General features: G+C 43.7%; 1 protein-coding gene across 1 annotated transcript in view; it reads right to left on the bottom strand.

Annotated features, from left to right (window-relative positions):
• The window catches only part of LOC147703006 (serine/threonine-protein kinase 32A-like), a 717,281-nt gene that overhangs the window by 600,428 nt on the left and 96,027 nt on the right, over positions 1 to 20,826 (bottom strand). The window contains exon 3 of the mRNA XM_086928864.1: positions 9,518 to 9,573. Coding sequence (XP_086784990.1) covers positions 9,518 to 9,573 — 56 coding nt within the window. The remainder of the gene's footprint in view (positions 1 to 9,517; positions 9,574 to 20,826) is intronic.

Here is a 20,826-nt window from a genome sequence, read left to right as displayed (position 1 = left end):
CTTTCTTTATGCCACACATTTTTTTTATAATTAAATTACTTCCCACCCTATTCCCCATAAACCCACAACCCACTCTTAAAAATACACAATCAATATAATTATCAATAAATTAATTAATACTAATTAATAACCTAATGTTTAATTAATTAATTAATAATAGATAATAAATAAATATTAATAATTAATTTAGAAATCTTAAATTACTTCCCACCCTACTCCCCTATAAACCCACAGCCCGCTCCTAAAAAAATAACAAAATTAATGCAAGTATCTGATATTTTATTAATATTAATTAATAACCAACTACTAATTATACGATAATTATAAATACTAATAAATTATTATTAATAATGCCTGTATTATAGTTAAATTACTTCCCACCCTATTCCCCTATAAACCCACAACCCCTCTAAAAAAATTAGACAATTTAGATAATTATCTATGAATGAATTAATAACCAATTAATAATGTATTATTAATTAATTAATACATTATAATAACTAATAAATAACCATTAATAATTACTTTCTTTCAATTACATGACTTCCTACCCAATTCCCCTACAAGCCCACAACCCACTCCTAAAACAATTACACAATGTATACAATTATCTATTAATTAATTAATATTAATTAATAACCAATTAATTAATTAATTATACATTATTTATGACTAATAAATAAACATTAATAATTACTTTATTATAATTAAATTACTTCCCACCCTATTACCCTATAAACCCATAACCTGCTCCTAAAATAAATTATACAATTTATATAATTATCTATTAATGAATTAATATTAATTAATACACAATTAATTAATAATAAATTAATTATAAGTACTAATAAATAAACATTAATAGTGACTTTATTATAATTAAATTACTTACCACCCTATTCCCCTACAAACAAACAACCCGCTACAGAACAAAACTACACAAAAATGAATGTACATAAAAATATTTACTGCTAAACATTTAACACGTACATTAAAAAAACTACAAGTATACCACAAAATTACCTCACATACTTTTATCACACATACTAAATACATAACACTAATATAAACATCGATATTTTTACAAACAATATTAGTGTCTTCAATATTAAATAAAACGATAGTTCTTACCTTACTGTCGAAATTCTGTACCACAATATTCTTGATGTCGATATTCTTGACCTACGATATTTAAAACTCGATATTATGGTAGGTCGAAATAAAAAACTCGATATTCTGTCTGTTCACCCGAGAATTTCCATGCTCTTGAGTAGATTGGGTTTGTTGGTGTCGTTGGGGTCTTCCAGCTAGAAGTTGAGGTCCCCGTTGAAGTCTTTAGAGTTGATGGCCATCGGGGTGATAAAGTCGGAGAGGGCTTCGCAGAAGGAGGGGCATGGAACATGGGGTTTGTAGGCAAGGGTGCCTCTGACCATTGGTTTGCTGTTAGAGTTGATCTGGAAGTTGAGGTGTTCCATGATAGGGGTGGAGGAGTCAGCGGTGGTTGTGCGATTGAGGGACTCTTTGCGGATGATGGCTATTCCACCACCTTGTTTATTGGGGCGGTCCCGGTGGATTATTTTGTAACTGTTTGGTGTGGTGGTTGGGATGTCTAGTGCTGATGCTGGGTTGAGCCACGTTTTGTTGAGTAACTTACAGACACAATATCTTAAGACATATATAACTCGGCATGGAAGCTGTTTGTATAGAATTATAGATATTTAGGGTCTGACTTAGAGTTTGGCGAATTGGTACTCTGTCACATATGTGATGTATATCCTGTCTACCTAATTACAGGTACATTATATCTTATAGCACTTGTAACAAGGCAAATGGGATATATGTAACGGTTTGTTGGAGTAACCCATCTGCCAAACTCTAATTCACCCCATTGTTAGGCTTGAGGAATATGCTTGTGATTCCTTGCTGGCAATTTGGGAAATGGAATTTGAGGAAAAGGTAGTTTGGATGTCACGCAATGTATTTTGCCATTTAAAGTTTCTTGCAAAGAGATTACGCGTTGTTTGTTTTATGCGAGTTAATTATATGTGCAAGTTTTGGTATTTGTTGATATTACACATCTCTATATATCATTGCTCATCAATGGAGCGCAGACCCCTCCTTCCTAGACCAATGGGAGGGATGTCATGTGGGAAGCATTATTCACGAAGAAGATGATTTATACCTCTTGTGGGCGTAGAAAAGTTATGTGGCGATTGACAACTACAATGCTTGCTTAACAATGTCAGTTGTCCCTGGTGAAACTGAAAGAAATGCGAATACCAGCTTTATCTCCTTTGCTGTGTTCTGTCACTCGCTGCTTTTATTATCACTTGAAGAAGTAATATAAGATCACGCCATGGAAAAAAAATCAAAACAGAAGAGAAACCCCAGACGACTGACACATTATACACTGGAGATTCGGCAAAATAGGTATAAAATGTAAAAAATAAAACATGGACCTCGTTACATCGTGATATATACAGACATTTAGCAACATCAATGAGATGTAAAATATTCATATATCTTTATAGTTCCACCTTTTTAAAACTCAAGCCCAGTGATCTTTAGTGTGCAAAATGTTAGCAGATGTTGCATTTTCTAAGTTTTATGAAGCCATGCTGTGCCCCCAGGGAATTCTTTGCACTGCCTGAACAATGTACTCGGAATTTTTTTAATGATATATTTTATTAGGTTTACTTCCTGAATAATGTGGGTAGACGATAAAATCAAGTACTGTAAGAAGCACAAAGAAACGGCCTTCTCCACCCCTGATACAGCCCCATCCAGGTGAGTCGCTCGGAGAGGACCAAAGGTACCTCTGACATATTTCACACCTTAATTACTTTGGGTATTAACGTTGGGTTGACTGGCTCCATCACTATCCTTCTATATTGGCACAATTCGGACAAACATTAGAATTTCTATGGGCATCCTCTGACCACATAAACGGGCTTTTCCAAGCTCATCCACTAATTTACAAAGTTCTTCCACTGCCTCCATCTAGGGGGCGGTCTTGTGCTTACACTTGCAGGAAATAAATCTGTTAGCCGCCACCAAGACTAACCACGGTAAAGTCATTTTGTAAACCAATGCAGCCCTAGAGTAGAAAAGACTCCTCCAAAAAAGAGATGAATATTCAGCACCCCCTATTGTGTGTACAAAAACCTTTACTTGCAAAGAACACCGTAAGCACATCGGGGAGCCCACATCCTCCACTTTCCACAATATATGCCATGTGAGGTGCACCCTGTGTCAGGGGCAGGGCTTAATTTGTAAAATATTACGTAACAGGGTCTTCGTCGGGCAACTGCAGTTTGCAAAATCCAGGGCTGCTAATGACAGCACCAATACAAATACCAAGCATCGCATTCCTCTAAGTGTGATAATTCAGACTATTCCAGGCTATAATATTGGCTTTGGCGGCAGGTATTAGTCATTTTAATGCATATTCAGTTATTGAATAACTGTTGTTGTGCAATTCAAAGAGCGCCATCGTGGAATACTGTCATAAGTGCTGGTGTTGGCAATTAAGTGCGGGTGTTGAAACCACCTGCTCAAATTAAGCACCACCCTGTGTAAGTATTTAAGTTGGATTAAGCGATACCTGGATGCTATTGTTGAATCTCATAGGGACGTCCTGGTCTCTTCCTAGTCCTCGTCAGAGAGGGTTCCCAAGTTCTGCGACCACACCTGGTACAACAGCTCAAAGGAGTCCCGCGTACTGATCAGTAAAGAACAGTAAATCTGCCTTATCTTGTGGGTTCCCAATTCCCCCACCAACAATTTGGCCTACAAGAGTTAAAGTCTGGAAACTCCTCTGGCAATTCCTCCAGCTTATTGATGTAACCAGCCAGTGCGTTTCTCCCTGGAACACTGGAAAACAAACCCCCATGAAGGTTGTATACCCCATTTAGGCGCTGAAAGGCTTCAGGATGACCCCGACATCACATCCCCCAGAAATGATATCCCAATTAAGTCCCCTTGTTAAAGCCTCGTAGCCTTGCCTCCTGCTGCAGCACTGTCACTTGTCACAGTGGTGTTTCCTTGGTAAGTTTGTGTTCCCTAATCCAGGGTGTCCTTGTATCGTTTAATGATCAGCTTAGTGGCCTGGTAGCTACTTTACATTTTTAACTGGATTTCAGCGTGGTGTCGTATAACTTTAACAATTGGAGAGAAGAACATCCAGTGCTTAAGTGGGAACTATTGAAACAGAATTGTATCTCAGGACATCCACAGCAACACATGAAACACAATATTAAAGAAATATACAAAAAAGCAACACTACAATTTTGGTATATTTAAAACAATGCAGAGAGAATGGTGCTCAGTAGCAGTTGCAGGAGCAAAATTATGGAACAATCTTTGTTGCATGCTTCGTGCGACAGCTGACCACACTCAATTGGTAAGAAATCATAAAACCTGTTTTTTTACTAATATCCAAGGTCATGACTACGACGTTGGTCAACATTGTGGTCTTGGGGCCAACCAACCTCATGTCGGTGGTCCCAACACTGCAATTACAATACAACCGCACATGGTGCTGTCGCATGGGAATGGGAGTCCATTTCTCTTGTAAACCGGCCGTAGCACAAGCGCCCATAGAGAAATGGGAGCCTGAGTAAATCCCTGCACCATGTGGCGGTCATCTCATGGTGCCAGCCACAGGGTGCAGGGATTTACAAAGAGGCACCATAGGTGCCCATAAAGCCCCCAATCGGAGGGCCTGGGGAGAGGGGGGGCCTGCTAGGGGCTCCCAAGGGCACTTTCCGACAGCGAATCCATGTTGGAAAGGCCGACATGGATTTTCTCTTGGAAAGTATCATCATAATCCTAAAGCCGGAAATGCTTTCCACACGTGATTATGTGGCCCTTCCGACAGGCTCCTCAAGCCCGTTGGAAGGCAGGCGGATTGACCGGCCAGTTTGAATTCCGACCACCGTAATTGTAATACAGCAGTCGGAAGTCAAACCAGGGATGTCGGTCTTAAAGCCTTCGACCAGCGGTTGGAGGCTTTCCACCTGACATCCTAATTAGCTCCTAAGTGTTCTCACCCTTTTAATCTGTTTTTTGACATTATAGCATCGTGAAGCTCTTTCTTTGGCATTAGCTGCAGTATAGAAATCATAAACCAAATCACATGCAGTGATATAATCTGATGTATAAAGTGAAATGCTCCGGCATGTCAAAGAAATGCAATTTTTTTTAATTGAAAGAGATTGCATCACATTTTTACATGAGGTTTGTTGCCCAATACACATGCGAAACGTCTTTATGGCTCGGTTCGTGCACAGACTCTTGGAGCCAAGTCAGACCCATGGCTTGGCTCTGGCTTGGCTTGTGTTATTAATTTGCCTGTGGGCCCTTCCCTATTTGCAACTAAAGCGTAGTACATGGGGCCCACAGTCACTTGATAAAATGATTTGTTTACAGATGAGGAATAGAAACAGGAAGCCTTGCAAACATGCACCAATTTCCAAACTTCTACCATCAAGGCTTCTTGTAGTAGAAATGTGCAAGTAGTGAAAATGCATTTAAAATAAGTGATCCCAGGGCAGAAATTCCAAGTCGTGTCTTGTATGTGTTTGCAGTCATGAGTTCCTATGGAAAACTACCAGGCCCAGGTGGGACGGCAAGGGAATACCTTCAGTGGTTGTGTTTGCGGTGGGGCCCTGACTCAGGTCTGCTGTCTGTGTTGATTTGTCTTGTCATTCTAATTTCACTCAAGTGTTTTCGTATCAGGATTTAAAATATATATATATCTATATCTAAACTACTATTATAAAGAGAGAACACAAACCTTTGAGCCAGGTAAACTACGAAAGTAATGCACCAATTACTACACCCAATACACTATTTGAAAGGGGAGATGTGGCAGAAGGACATAGGCTATAGATATGTACACCATATACATTAAAAAAGCAAAACCGCCAAAAGTGGTAAAGTAGTCCCTTGGGGGCGTGGTTGTGGCCGTGGGCGTCTCAAACAACAAATGTGGGCGTTTACAGGGCCGTGCCAAGTGCAAATAACAAACATAGGCCAAGCGACTTCACAACACACTTACATATGCACACATAGAACGGAAATGCGCTTTCACTGAATTTAAAACGCACAATATGCAGACAGAGCAGAAATGCGCTTTCAATGAATTTCTAACAAACATTTGCATATCCCAACACATACAGCGGAAATGCGCTTTCAATGAATTTAAATTCACACATACAGCGCGGTAACACCAATATACAAAAACAGCAGAGGTGCGCGCTATAAGAAATATACACACATTCGTTGCAGTTACCCAGACAACATTGACGCCTTCGCATTAAAAACCGGGCGGGCCTTCCATCGATGAGAAGTGTCAAATGACGCCACACAGGGGGCAGGATTAATCGCATACTACACCAATCACAACGCACTAAAGAAAACACACACACGACTTCGGCTTACCAAAAAAAAAAAGTCTTTAACGATTGGCCATTGACCAACGACGTCACAGGGGGGTAAACACAAACAAAAAAAGCCGACATTTCTTAACGGAGAAACGCAATAGACTGCGCATTCACGAGACTTTCCTCACATCTTGCGGACAAGATAAAACGCTTACAATAAGACATACGAATAACGAAAATAACACAACTGCCCATAATCACTCGAGAACTGCCAGGACTTCACCACACAATTGACAAAACAAAAGGGAAACTTCTTTGAAGGGATACAAAAACGAACACACGGAAAGAGCCTTCGAAAGAAAAAAAAACATTAAACAGGTGACACAACACTTTCCTCACATCTTGCGGACAACATAAAACGCGGAAAACAATACATACGAATTAAAAAAATAACACAAGTGGGCCAAATCAGTTGAACAGGGCCAGGACTTGCACAGACAACTCTTCTGCGGGGCGGGCGGGGGCCCTGAAGCAGCCTTTTGCTCCCGGACAACGTCGGGACGGGCTGCTAGTATATATATATAAAATAAAATGGGTCCGAAACAGCTGGGGAAACTCTCAAGTAGATTTTATTGCCAAATCAAAGCTTTTCTGCGCACAGTGTCCAGATTTGTGAAACGCAACGGCAGACGCTAAAGGCTGTATGGTATGGGGCAAAGTGAAATAATACTGTGACTTTTGCTTTTCTTAGTTAGTGTCTTTGGGGAACCGTCTGATTTAGGGAAGAAGACAAGTTAAGGTGACCAGTGCTATTTACTGTTGCACACATCACTCAAGGAAACACTCACAAACTGTTTCAGAACAACATATCTGCCTTCTATGAAGGATAGTGCTTTAGAAGGACGGTATTAAGCCAGTAGCAGAGATCGTATCTCGGTGGATGACTGCTGCTCAAGCCCTAACTCAAGTTATGGAGGACAACTCTGAGTCAGGATCTCAGACTTAGACAGCAGATACCGAGACAACATCTAAGGAAGAGGTCAATGGAGCAGAATCTGGAAGTGATTTTCCAGTCAGCATAGTCCCATCCGATGACTTATCTTCCAGCGATTCTGAGGGACACGATGATGACAGTCATGCTGTCCCTTCACCAGCACAGTCTGTGCACCCGGACAACAATAGCAGGTTAGACCAACCCAGAGAGCAGGCACATGCCACGGCAAGCACAGACGGAGTGCCCTCTTGGCAGTACCCCCAATTTAGTTCAGCCCTAAATTTCCCCTTTCAGTGGTGACGCTGGATGTGAAGTCAATACGACCAACTTTTTGCAAATTGACTACGTCCATCTCATTTTGAATGTTGACTTCCTTGATCAAATTGTACAGAAAACAAAATTGCAAGCCAAACTATTTCTGAGGGAGTATGGAGGAACTCTAGGGCCTTGTTCTAGGGCACGCCAGTGGACTTCCACTTTGCTTGAGGGGTTGAAGATATTTGTGAGCCTTATGCTAAAAATAGAGCTATTGAGGCAAATGCTGCATTTCAATGACAATTCTGCTCCATTGCCCCGGGACCATCCAGACCATGACAGGTTGTACTAAATTCCCACAGTTGTGGAACATTAGTCTGCCAGGTTTCCAGAGATTTATACTCCTGGAGAGAACATAGCCACCCATGAGTCCTTGCGAGCAAAAAAGCTAGCTATGGCATCAAGCTGTACAAGCTGTGTGAAAGCTCTACTGGCTATATGTACAGCTTGAGAGTGTATACAGGGAAGAACTCTACTCTCAACCCTTATGTGGAAAAAGTTGTGAAGCCTTATGTAAGAACTTCCCCAAATAGCCAGAAAAAGGGCTCAGCAATGAGGGGCAGCAGCTAGGGTGTTATTACAGATAGAAAATTAACCAATACAAGTTTATGAATAATTGGAGAGATAACAGGCATGTGCATTGCTGGGAAGGAAACCCCGGAATGTCATTTGTTACTAAAATGAAATCATACCTGTCAGACAACTAAGCTCAAATTTCGGTGTGTTTGGTTATTGGCACAATAGAGGTTTTATTTTTTGGGGCAATTTTTCAAAGTTCACATTTTCCAAACATCCTAAGGCATAAACTCAACTTTAAACATGAACTAAATATGCCCTTCAGAGACTTGCGTAGAACCAACGTGAATAACTTTACACCTGATAGATTAAGATATTGGAATAAAATTGTGAATTTAAATGAAAAAAAACTCCCACTCAGTACAACTCCTTTATATACTGTTTTCCAGGCGCCAAACCTGATTAATATACGTTTGTTTGAGATCGATAAAACTCTCTTAAATTTCATTAGGAATATAAATGTAGTGAAAGATTAAAACTAACAACGTGCAGTTTCAGTAAAACAGTTTAAGTTAATTTGCAACATTCAAGTTATTGAATCAAAATGTTTTTTAATCTAATATCACTATTTGACAAGTGTCAATGTTCAATAATCAGTTTATTTTAGGTTGACACAAAGTCATTCTGCGTATCAGATATCTGAATTGTTAAAATCCTCAGGTAAATATTCATTGAAAGTTAACCTGTTATTCAACCCAACTGTGTATGATGACTCTCTGAGTAAAAGTCTTTTCAATGATATTTATATTGACCTGAAGATCACAAGGTCGAATCTTAACAAGGTCAACTGAGTCTTCCTTCCTTCCTTCTGAGTATGGCAGCTTGAGTGCCAATAAGAGAGATGATAGCAACAACAGCTATTTACAGAGTTTCAAGAGGTGAGACTGTGGTAGGAGGTGCTTCATGAAAAACACTATTAAATTGTATACTACTCTGATTTGCTTTAGTTAAATGCTTCCAGCTACACAATTGTTCATATCACCACACGTTATATCTGAATAATTTGGACTACCAGCAAATGTAAGAAAATAGGTAAATCACATTTTTTTCATCTAGCATAGTTTTTATTTATTCACAAGCCACAGAAATTATTTGTTTTCGTGACTGCTCAATTCATCAACTTATCAAGTGACTTTAATGTAGTAAATACTAAACACAGCAAAGAATCATGATAAAATGTGAATAATTATTTTAGCAGTTTTCAAAGTGGGTAATAATCATTCTAAAATTGGAAATGAAACCATACCTTTCCAAAGCTTCCTTTTCCAATGGCCCGCAAAATTTCAAAATGGTTGAAACTGACTGTAAAAAATAGAGGAGGAATATAATCAAAATAACGTTTGGAGGAAACTGCTGTACTAGGAGGCATCGTACATGGATGGTTATATTTACATGCATTAAAAAATGTAAACACATAGTCCTTATTTCTACATTAATTGAATGATATGCTGAGTGCAACAGAAGTGCAAACATAACCTGAGCTTTAATTTCTGCTGCCTGTGAACAGTCGTATATAATGTGGTTCTGGTGTTGGATAGAAAACTTTGTAGACTGTTTTCTGTGTGAGAGAATAGCAAGGGAAGTGATCTTTAGCAATGAAAACTCCTCAGTGTTGTTAAAATAAAATAAAAACTTGGTGGATAACAGCTAGACCCGGACAAAGTTGTATTGCTATGCCCACAAATTTGTATAAAATTCATGAGGTACGCCCTCACATTCAATTGTCATGCTAGCTACCAGCAACAGATTTCATGATATTTCAAATAATTTGGATCATATATTGTGAAATTTCACACCAAAACAATTTACTATTTCAAACACCTCTAGAAACAGGATAACAAGATGCCGCAGAGATGTATAAAACCTCTTCTGTATATTGGAGACATCATAGCTACTCCGATTTACAAAAGGGGGGTGGTGATGAACAGAGTGTCTGAGTTAAACAGACCACTCTTACCCAGTCCAAAGATCAGGGCTTGATCCATCACCGTTATTTATCTCACTGCCCCATCCCAGCTCAGAACCTGGCTATATGCAAATCAGTCTGTCCCTGGCCCAGTGCATCATGGGAACAGGGCAGACTAAACTACCAAGCCAATTCTTCACCAGAAAGGAGACAAGCTACCGGGGACCGGTTTCTGGCATTTCAGCCTTCTTCGGCCCGGCTTGCTTGAATCCTGATGGAGCAGTGAGAAAGGGACTCATGTCTGAGTATACCCTGCCACACCTATAGTGGCCAAAAACGATTTACAAAAGGGGGGTGGTGATGAACAGAGTGTCTGAGTTAAACAGACCACTCTTACCCAGTCCAAAGATCAGGGCTTGATCCATCACCGTTATTTATCTCACTGCCCCATCCCAGCTCAGAACCTGGCTATATGCAAATCAGTCTGTCCCTGGCCCAGTGCATCATGGGAACAGGGCAGACTAAACTACCAAGCCAATTCTTCACCAGAAAGGAGACAAGCTACCGGGGACCGGTTTCTGGCATTTCAGCCTTCTTCGGCCCGGCTTGCTTGAATCCTGATGGAGCAGTGAGAAAGGGACTCATGTCTGAGTATACCCTGCCACACCTATAGTGGCCAAAAATGATTTACAAAAGGGGGGTGGTGATGAACAGAGTGTCTGAGTTAAACAGACCACTCTTACCCAGTCCAAAGATCAGGGCTTGATCCATCACCGTTATTTATCTCACTGCCCCATCCCAGCTCAGAACCTGGCTATATGCAAATCAGTCTGTCCCTGGCCCAGTGCATCATGGGAACAGGGCAGACTAAACTACCAAGCCAATTCTTCACCAGAAAGGAGACAAGCTACCGGGGACCGGTTTCTGGCATTTCAGCCTTCTTCAGCCCGGCTTGCTTGAATCCTGATGGAGCAGTGAGAAAGGGACTCATGTCTGAGTATACCCTGCCACACCTATAGTGGCCAAAACCGATTTACAAAAGGGGGGTGGTGATGAACAGAGTGTCTGAGTTAAACAGACCACTCTTACCCAGTCCAAAGATCAGGGCTTGATCCATCACCGTTATTTATCTCACTGCCCCATCCCAGCTCAGAACCTGGCTATATGCAAATCAGTCTGTCCCTGGCCCAGTGCATCATGGGAACAGGGCAGACTAAACTACCAAGCCAATTTTTCACCAGAAAGGAGACAAGCTACCGGGGACCGGTTTCTGGCATTTCAGCCTTCTTCGGCCCGGCTTGCTTGAATCCTGATGGAGCAGTGAGAAAGGGACTCATGTCTGAGTATACCCTGCCACACCTATAGTGGCCAAAAACGATTTACAAAAGGGGGGTGGTGATGAACAGAGTGTCTGAGTTAAACAGACCACTCTTACCCAGTCCAAAGATCAGGGCTTGATCCATCACCGTTATTTATCTCACTGCCCCATCCCAGCTCAGAACCTGGCTATATGCAAATCAGTCTGTCCCTGGCCCAGTGCATCATGGGAACAGGGCAGACTAAACTACCAAGCCAATTCTTCACCAGAAAGGAGACAAGCTACCGGGGACCGGTTTCTGGCATTTCAGCCTTCTTCGGCCCGGCTTGCTTGAATCCTGATGGAGCAGTGAGAAAGGGACTCATGTCTGAGTATACCCTGCCACACCTATAGTGGCCAAAAATGATTTACAAAAGGGGGGTGGTGATGAACAGAGTGTCTGAGTTAAGCAGACCACTCTTACCCAGTCCAAAGATCAGGGCTTGATCCATCACCGTTATTTATCTCACTGCCCCATCCCAGCTCAGAACCTGGCTATATGCAAATCAGTCTGTCCCTGGCCCAGTGCATCATGGGAACAGGGCAGACTAAACTACCAAGCCAATTCTTCACCAGAAAGGAGACAAGCTACCGGGGACCGGTTTCGGGCATTTCAGCCTTCTTCGGCCCGGCTTGCTTGAATCCCGATGGAGCAGTGAGAAAGGGACTCATGTCTGAGTATACCCTGCCACACCTATAGTGGCCAAAACCGATTTACAAAAGGGGGGTGGTGATGAACAGAGTGTCTGAGTTAAACAGACCACTCTTACCCAGTCCAAAGATCAGGGCTTGATCCATCACCGTTATTTATCTCACTGCCCCATCCCAGCTCAGAACCTGGCTATATGCAAATCAGTCTGTCCCTGGCCCAGTGCATCATGGGAACAGGGCAGACTAAACTACCAAGCCAATTCTTCACCAGAAAGGAGACAAGCTACCGGGGACCGGTTTCTGGCATTTCAGCCTTCTTCGGCCCGGCTTGCTTGAATCCTGATGGAGCAGTGAGAAAGGGACTCATGTCTGAGTATACCCTGCCACACCTATAGTGGCCAAAAACGATTTACAAAAGGGGGGTGGTGATGAACAGAGTGTCTGAGTTAAACAGACCACTCTTACCCAGTCCAAAGATCAGGGCTTGATCCATCACCGTTATTTATCTCACTGCCCCATCCCAGCTCAGAACCTGGCTATATGCAAATCAGTCTGTCCCTGGCCCAGTGCATCATGGGAACAGGGCAGACTAAACTACCAAGCCAATTCTTCACCAGAAAGGAGACAAGCTACCGGGGACCGGTTTCTGGCATTTCAGCCTTCTTCGGCCCGGCTTGCTTGAATCCCGATGGAGCAGTGAGAAAGGGACTCATGTCTGAGTATACCCTGCCACACCTATAGTGGTCAAAACCGATTTACAAAAGGGGGGTGGTGATGAACAGAGTGTCTGAGTTAAACAGACCACTCTTACCCAGTCCAAAGATCAGGGCTTGATCCATCACCGTTATTTATCTCACTGCCCCATCCCAGCTCAGAACCTGGCTATATGCAAATCAGTCTGTCCCTGGCCCAGTGCATCATGGGAACAGGGCAGACTAAACTACCAAGCCAATTCTTCACCAGAAAGGAGACAAGCTACCGGGGACCGGTTTCTGGCATTTCAGCCTTCTTCGGCCCGGCTTGCTTGAATCCTGATGGAGCAGTGAGAAAGGGACTCATGTCTGAGTATACCCTGCCACACCTATAGTGGCCAAAAACGATTTACAAAAGGGGGGTGGTGATGAACAGAGTGTCTGAGTTAAACAGACCACTCTTACCCAGTCCAAAGATCAGGGCTTGATCCATCACCGTTATTTATCTCACTGCCCCATCCCAGCTCAGAACCTGGCTATATGCAAATCAGTCTGTCCCTGGCCCAGTGCATCATGGGAACAGGGCAGACTAAACTACCAAGCCAATTCTTCACCAGAAAGGAGACAAGCTACCGGGGACCGGTTTCTGGCATTTCAGCCTTCTTCGGCCCGGCTTGCTTGAATCCTGATGGAGCAGTGAGAAAGGGACTCATGTCTGAGTATACCCTGCCACACCTATAGTGGCCAAAAACGATTTACAAAAGGGGGGTGGTGATGAACAGAGTGTCTGAGTTAAACAGACCACTCTTACCCAGTCCAAAGATCAGGGCTTGATCCATCACCGTTATTTATCTCACTGCCCCATCCCAGCTCAGAACCTGGCTATATGCAAATCAGTCTGTCCCTGGCCCAGTGCATCATGGGAACAGGGCAGACTAAACTACCAAGCCAATTCTTCACCAGAAAGGAGACAAGCTACCGGGGACCGGTTTCTGGCATTTCAGCCTTCTTCGGCCCGGCTTGCTTGAATCCTGACGGAGCAGTGAGAAAGGGACTCATGTCTGAATATACCCTGCTACACCTATAGTGGCCAAAAACGATTTACAAAAGGGGGGTGGTGATGAACAGAGTGTCTGAGTTAAACAGACCACTCTTACCCAGTCCAAAGATCAGGGCTTGATCCATCACCGTTATTTATCTCACTGCCCCATCCCAGCTCAGAACCTGGCTATATGCAAATCAGTCTGTCCCTGGCCCAGTGCATCATGGGAACAGGGCAGACCAAACTACCAAGCCAATTCTTCACCAGAAAGGAGACAAGCTACCGGGGACCGGTTTCTGGCATTTCAGCCTTCTTCGGCCCGGCTTGCTTGAATCCTGATGGAGCAGTGAGAAAGGGACTCATGTCTGAGTATACCCTGCCACACCTATAGTGGCCAAAACGATTTACAAAAGGGGGGTGGTGATGAACAGAGTGTCTGAGTTAAACAGACCACTCTTACCCAGTCCAAAGATCAGGGCTTGATCCATCACCGTTATTTATCTCATTGCCCCATCCCAGCTCAGAACCTGGCTATATGCAAATCAGTCTGTCCCTGGCCCAGTGCATCATGGGAACAGGGCAGACTAAACTACCAAGCCAATTCTTCACCAGAAAGGAGACAAGCTACCGGGGACCGGTTTCTGGCATTTCAGCCTTCTTCGGCCCGGCTTGCTTGAATCCTGATGGAGCAGTGAGAAAGGGACTCATGTCTGAGTATACCCTGCCACACCTATAGTGGCCAAAAATGATTTACAAAAGGGGGGTGGTGATGAACAGAGTGTCTGAGTTAAACAGACCACTCTTACCCAGTCCAAAGATCAGGGCTTGATCCATCACCGTTATTTATCTCACTGCCCCATCCCAGCTCAGAACCTGGCTATATGCAAATCAGTCTGTCCCTGGCCCAGTGCATCATGGGAACAGGGCAGACTAAACTACCAAGCCAATTCTTCATCAGAAAGGAGACAAGCTACCGGGGACCGGTTTCTGGCATTTCAGCCTTCTTCGGCCCGGCTTGCTTGAATCCTGATGGAGCAGTGAGAAAGGGACTCATGTCTGAGTATACCCTGCCACACCTATAGTGGCCAAAAACGATTTACAAAAGGGGGGTGGTGATGAACAGAGTGTCTGAGTTAAACAGACCACTCTTACCCAGTCCAAAGATCAGGGCTTGATCCATCACCGTTATTTATCTCACTGCCCCATCCCAGCTCAGAACCTGGCTATATGCAAATCAGTCTGTCCCTGGCCCAGTGCATCATGGGAACAGGGCAGACTAAACTACCAAGCCAATTCTTCACCAGAAAGGAGACAAGCTACCGGGGACCGGTTTCTGGCATTTCAGCCTTCTTCGGCCCGCACAGCCTTTTCTCTTCTACCACTTCAAGCAGAATGGAAGGTCTTCAAATATCCTAACCCAGAGCAAATGGAGTCTTTGCAGGAAGTCTGAAAGGTGAAACACCAGGAATGGCCACAGAGCAAAAAGATGGCATGGACCTGTCACACCTCCATGTGTGGCGGCCCGTTTGAACATTTCGACATGTGGAGCTATACGCTCTGCACCTACCCACATCCATGCTTCATCACTAGTACTCATTGTGTAAGCTCCTCCCATCCATATGATGCCCCCTGACCCCTAAAGATTCTCAGACATGTTTACATTGTCCTTTTGAAACAAATATTAGTTGCAAAACATTTGTTTGTTGATCTTAAGTCAAAACACTTTTCTTCTTCCAACTGATTTGAATCCCATTGACTTATCGAAGGACTAACTCTACATGATGTAAAATCATCCAAATTTCGAATTAACTTTTCTTGGTCAGCTACTTAAAAAACACTGATATTGCTTAACATTCTACTAATGACAGTGTTTAATCGAAAATAATAAAAATAATACAAAATCTCCTAAAAACTGCAGACAAACAAGCACAATTTTACTCCCTGCTTTATTTGGAGTACAAAATCATAGAAATGTGACATTGTTATTCGTCCTCATAAAAAGATTTAAGGCTGGTAAAAAATCCCCACAAGGGGGTCGATTCCAATTCGGGAAACAAATCCGTACGATGATTCGTATTCGTAGCCGTTTTCGTATGAATCGTACGAATCCGTCTGAATCGCGTAGTACGATCTGTTGTGAGAAAATACGTCCGAATCATTGCGAACCGTACGAAAATGAAGGGTAAATCCGTACGACATCCACCCGCACAGTGAACCGTACGATTACGGTAAACGTCACGTATAAGCAATTTGTACGGAGGGCAACACTTTCACATATGCACTGTATCCCTAAAATCAAGAGGTGTACGCATGGAGTGTATGCACCGTACACTTACGACACTGGGGTGTACGAACCGTACCCCTACGGTCCGTACACCTACAATCATGGGGTGTACGCACGGGGACATACGCACTGTACCCATGAAATCCAGTGGTGTACGCACCGTACCCCAATGCACCATACCCCTGCAACCATGGGGTGTACGTATCGTACCCGGGGGGTCCGTTCTGTTCACATTTCGAGGCAAAATCTGCTTTTACGGATGTTTTAAGCTCCCGTAGAAAAAGAGTCGTACGGAGTGTTGTCGATACGATTTGTACTTGCTGGGTCGGAAAATGCAGCTTCGATCCGTACGAACATCGAGTACTACGTGTTCTGAATGCGATTTGTACGGATTAGTGAGTTGTACGGTCTTCGATATGATTCGTATGGAGAACTGCTTTGGGTACACATCGTACTACATCGTACATACGGGTACGGTTCTACATACAATCCGTACAGGAAAAACGCTCCGTACGGCTATTCGGAGGGCATTTTACCGAATCTGAATCAACCCCAGAGTATTCAACTGTGAACAAAAATATTCGTAGGACTTTTTCTTCATGGCTTGTCCTTATGCAGAAAGGTCATGGATATGTCTTTCTTTCCTCCTTCCTCTTCCGTGCCCTTTCCGCATCGTGAAGAAGCCTACTGATGGCACTATGAACACTATACCATGACATTTCGTACTGCTTTGTCGAATGAAATTCACATAGTCCACAAAAGACCATTATAAATCCTCTGAGAATCCCCACAAGTCCCTAAACACACTGATATGGCTACCACTGAAATATGCAGACCAGAAACGACCAGGACACAGCGCACATGGTCCTTAAATAGATAAAGGCTGACACCCCCACATTGATGCTAGGGAACACAGCGCCAGAAAGAAGTTCCCTACGCTTTTGCGTTCCTCACCCCAGAGGATATACATCAGTCACAGAGAACAAATCCTCCTGTCCCCTGTGTATATCTTAGAAGAAGACGTGATGTCAATTTTAGCATCCTTCCACATCTGTAATTGTCACTTTCCCATCCGGCATATCACTTCTGTGTTGCTGGATTTCTTAATGGCACCACCTGGCTATGGGTTACCATGACAATGTGTGCATGTAGCTGCTAGACACCTACATTCTTTTTCCATTGCCCTGCAGTCTATTGCTCCAAGCGTGGTTTTGCTCCCATGCCACCGGATGCAAACCTATAAGACTATGTATCAGGTGAAGTAGGCTAATAAGGAGGAGCTATAACATCAGAGAAATTAAGGCAGTTTTGGAAGAAGGTACTGCTTTGCGGTGGAGCAGTCGGTGTGGTGTGGAGCCTTGTGCAAGGTGAATGTCTGGCAAGCTCTACAACATCTTCACGCAGATGGACAAACCCAGTAAACATTGTTGCCCCTTCACATATTTTTTTTCACAGACAAGGTATTTTTACCCTCTAGGGCAGGTTTCTCCAAAGTCAGTCCTGGAGGGCCGGGTCCACGCCAGATTTTTACGATAACTACATTTATCTAAAAGGGGATATGCTAAACTCTAGCATGGAGCCAGCCCTCCAGGACCAACTTTGGAGAACTCTGCTCTAGCGCACGGAACTTTGTTGATAGAAGTTATCTCCAAGCCAGCAAGCCACAAGGACGTTTCTAGGACTAATCAAATCCAGCTCCAATTAACCAAAGAAGAACTGAAAAAAGTATTCCTACCTGATGAGCAAAGCCATAATAGGCAGATGACCTAGGCCACCCGAGTTGACTCTACACTTGTGCGAAGCAAGTGGGGGCTAGAGGGCACTTCCAGGATATCACGTGAACACTGAACTATCAACGGTCCTGACATGTATTTTAGCACTTTAGGGGTGCATAGCCCTTCCATCCCAGAATCTCATAGTGCCCAGAACACCTAGCTGATCGAAAAAAGGCAAGAAGATTGTCCTAGAACATCTGGCTGTCTGGGACATGGCTGGAAGGGGGGAGGTCATAAGCAATCTAACTTCTCCTCCTGCCTCTGAACAGTCATTCTCTGTTCCTTGCTGAGCATAGCGCACAAACACTTTGGGCCTGATTCACAAAGGTAAAGTTAGACCAGAAGTCTAAATCTAGGCCTTAAGTTTGTATCTTCCTGAAAAGAGAGTAAATTAGCAGTCATCAAGGGTAGCAGGTGCTACCCGTGGCATTGCTGTTCGTTGCGGGGCCATGCAAATAGCACCAGGTGCAGAAAAGAGCTTCTCTTTATGTTCTGAAGTTTCCCTCACGGCAAAAGGAAGCTGTTGTGGGATTAATACTGAGGTAAGGGGTCAAGCAGGTGATATTTTCGAGGAGGCAGAGGTCACAGAGAGTCTGAAAAGTAAGTGTACTACCTCTGGAGTTAGGTGAATCGAAGTGCATGCTGGTGGAGAGGGAACAAGGCAGCTGGTGAAATAAGGCGGCAGTGACACGGGTGGTGGAAAGGAGAAAATGCGGAGAGACACAGGAGGAAAGAGGAGAAAGAGAGAAATGAAGACAAGAGCAGCATAAAAGGGCAAAGGAGTTCAGATCAAAGTCATACCCCTATTGAAAAAATTCACCTCATCTTTCACCAAAAATATTGCTAATTCGTGAATTTTTACTCGCTCATCCCTCACCTTTGACCTTTCCTCTGTCACTTTGATCTTTCTACTATACACGCCATATGTACTCACCCTGCAACGTAATAGCATTCCCCCTTCCCTTCTCTTCCATTCCCTCTCCAGTATCATTTCTTTAATTTTCTGATGCCCTGTAGTGCTTTGAAGCCGTCATAGGGCTACAAAAGGACTACACTGTCAGTTATAATGACATGACAAGGGCGCCAGTCAGTACTTACAAGGCTACGTTCAACTTGTAATCCACTAAATTCCTTTGCAGATTCAACAAAAAATACGACTGCATTAACAAAACTGATCACACAAGCACTTCAGACTGGTTTGTACTGGCAGAGAGAAGGATGTAAAGAGAGAGGAAGACGCCGTGGATGGAGGGGGCGATAACTCCGTGAAGCCCCGTAATCCGTAACAGCAAGGTCACTATTTGTTTAGAAAGCATATAATGATGTCGCCCGAGGGACAGCCAATAAAGGAAAAATGCCTAGCTGGCATGCAACCATTTCATGGATATTAAAATCTATTCCCGAGATGGGCCGGTAAGCGAAATCAGAATGCCTTTGGACTGCAGATAGCGCGCTGCCCTTAATTATTGTGACCTTAGAAGTGTCAGTCACAACTTGATTGGCAGAGGCTGCCTCTCTTTGGCTAATGCACTCCGGCCCATGGCTTCATTTCCAGTCAATTACACGGCGTAAGTAGACGGCCCGGCGCCCGCACTGCTTATCACTGAAGTCAATTACGCTCGGAGCACGAGGGCACTGCTCCTGGCCCTTGAGTGGATTCACAATGACAGGCGTGAAGACACTGACCCTGGTTGCCTCTTCCCTCCCTGTGTCCAGCAAATCGCGCCTGGGTACCCATCGAGCGCGCGCGATAAGGGTGCGTGGCAGGAATAATACAGCTGTACAAGGCTGCGAATCTTGATAGGTGCCACATTGATGGTACAAGCGTTGTATGGGCAACCATGCGACCAATGAGAAAAGACTACCTTACCCAGAGTCGGTTGTTCCCAGGGTGGCGCCCTGGGTGGAGAGAAATTTCGCACCCTCACTGCTGCTGGTGAATAAACCAGGGTGGATGGTGTTCAGCATGGCTAAAACTTAGTGGTGCAGAAGGGAGTGGCGTGGAGTGGCATTGAGTGGAGTCACTTAAAGTGGAGAAGAGTGTCTCATGCGTCATGGAGTGCCGTGAAGTAGAGTGTAGTGTCATGGAGTAGAGTGGAGTGTTGTTCAGTGGATTGGCAAAGAGTGTCATAGTGCCATAGAGTGTAGTAGAGAGGCATAGAGTGGAGTGGCGTAGAGTGGAAGGGCGTAGAGTGGAAGAGTGGCAAATGAAATAAAGTGTCGTAGAGTGGAAGGGCGTAAAGTGGCGTGTCATGGAGGTTACAGGGGTGTGAAGGGCCATGGAATGCAATGTCGTAGAGTGGAGGGTCAAAGAGCAGAGGGTCATAGAGTGGAAAGGCATAGAGTGGAGAGGCATAGATTAAAGTTGAGTTTAGTACAGTGAGTAGCATAGTGTAGAGCAAAGAAGAGTGGAGTCGAGTGGCGTAGGGAGGAGGGGCGTACAGAGGCATGGAGTATAGTGGAGTACAGTTTTTTAGAGTGAAAAAAAGTGTCTTAGAGTGAATTAAAGTGTTGTAACGTGGAGTAGAGTGGAGTGGCGTAGAGTGGAGTGGAGTAAAATGTCTAGAGAAGAGAGGCGTAGCGTGGAGTAAAGTGGCTTGGAGTGTAGTAGAGTAGAAGGTCATCGAGTGTTGTAGCATGGCAAAGAGTGGAGTGTCAGAGTCGAGGGTCATAAAGTGGCCTAGGGAGAAGTGGAGTAGATAGTTGTAAAGTACAGAGGCATAGAGTGTAGAAGCGTAGAGTCAAATAGAGTGTCATAGAGTGTTGTAGAATGGAGAGGAGTACAATACAGTGGAGTAGAGTGGTGTAGAGTAGAGTTGACCTGTGTGAAAGATTGACTAGCTCCTAT

This window comes from Lissotriton vulgaris, chromosome 7 (assembly GCF_964263255.1).
Source record: "Lissotriton vulgaris chromosome 7, aLisVul1.2, whole genome shotgun sequence".
Taxonomy (NCBI): domain Eukaryota; kingdom Metazoa; phylum Chordata; class Amphibia; order Caudata; family Salamandridae; genus Lissotriton; species Lissotriton vulgaris.
Note: the sequence above shows the minus strand (reverse complement) of the source record. Positions and strands in the feature narration are given on the sequence as shown.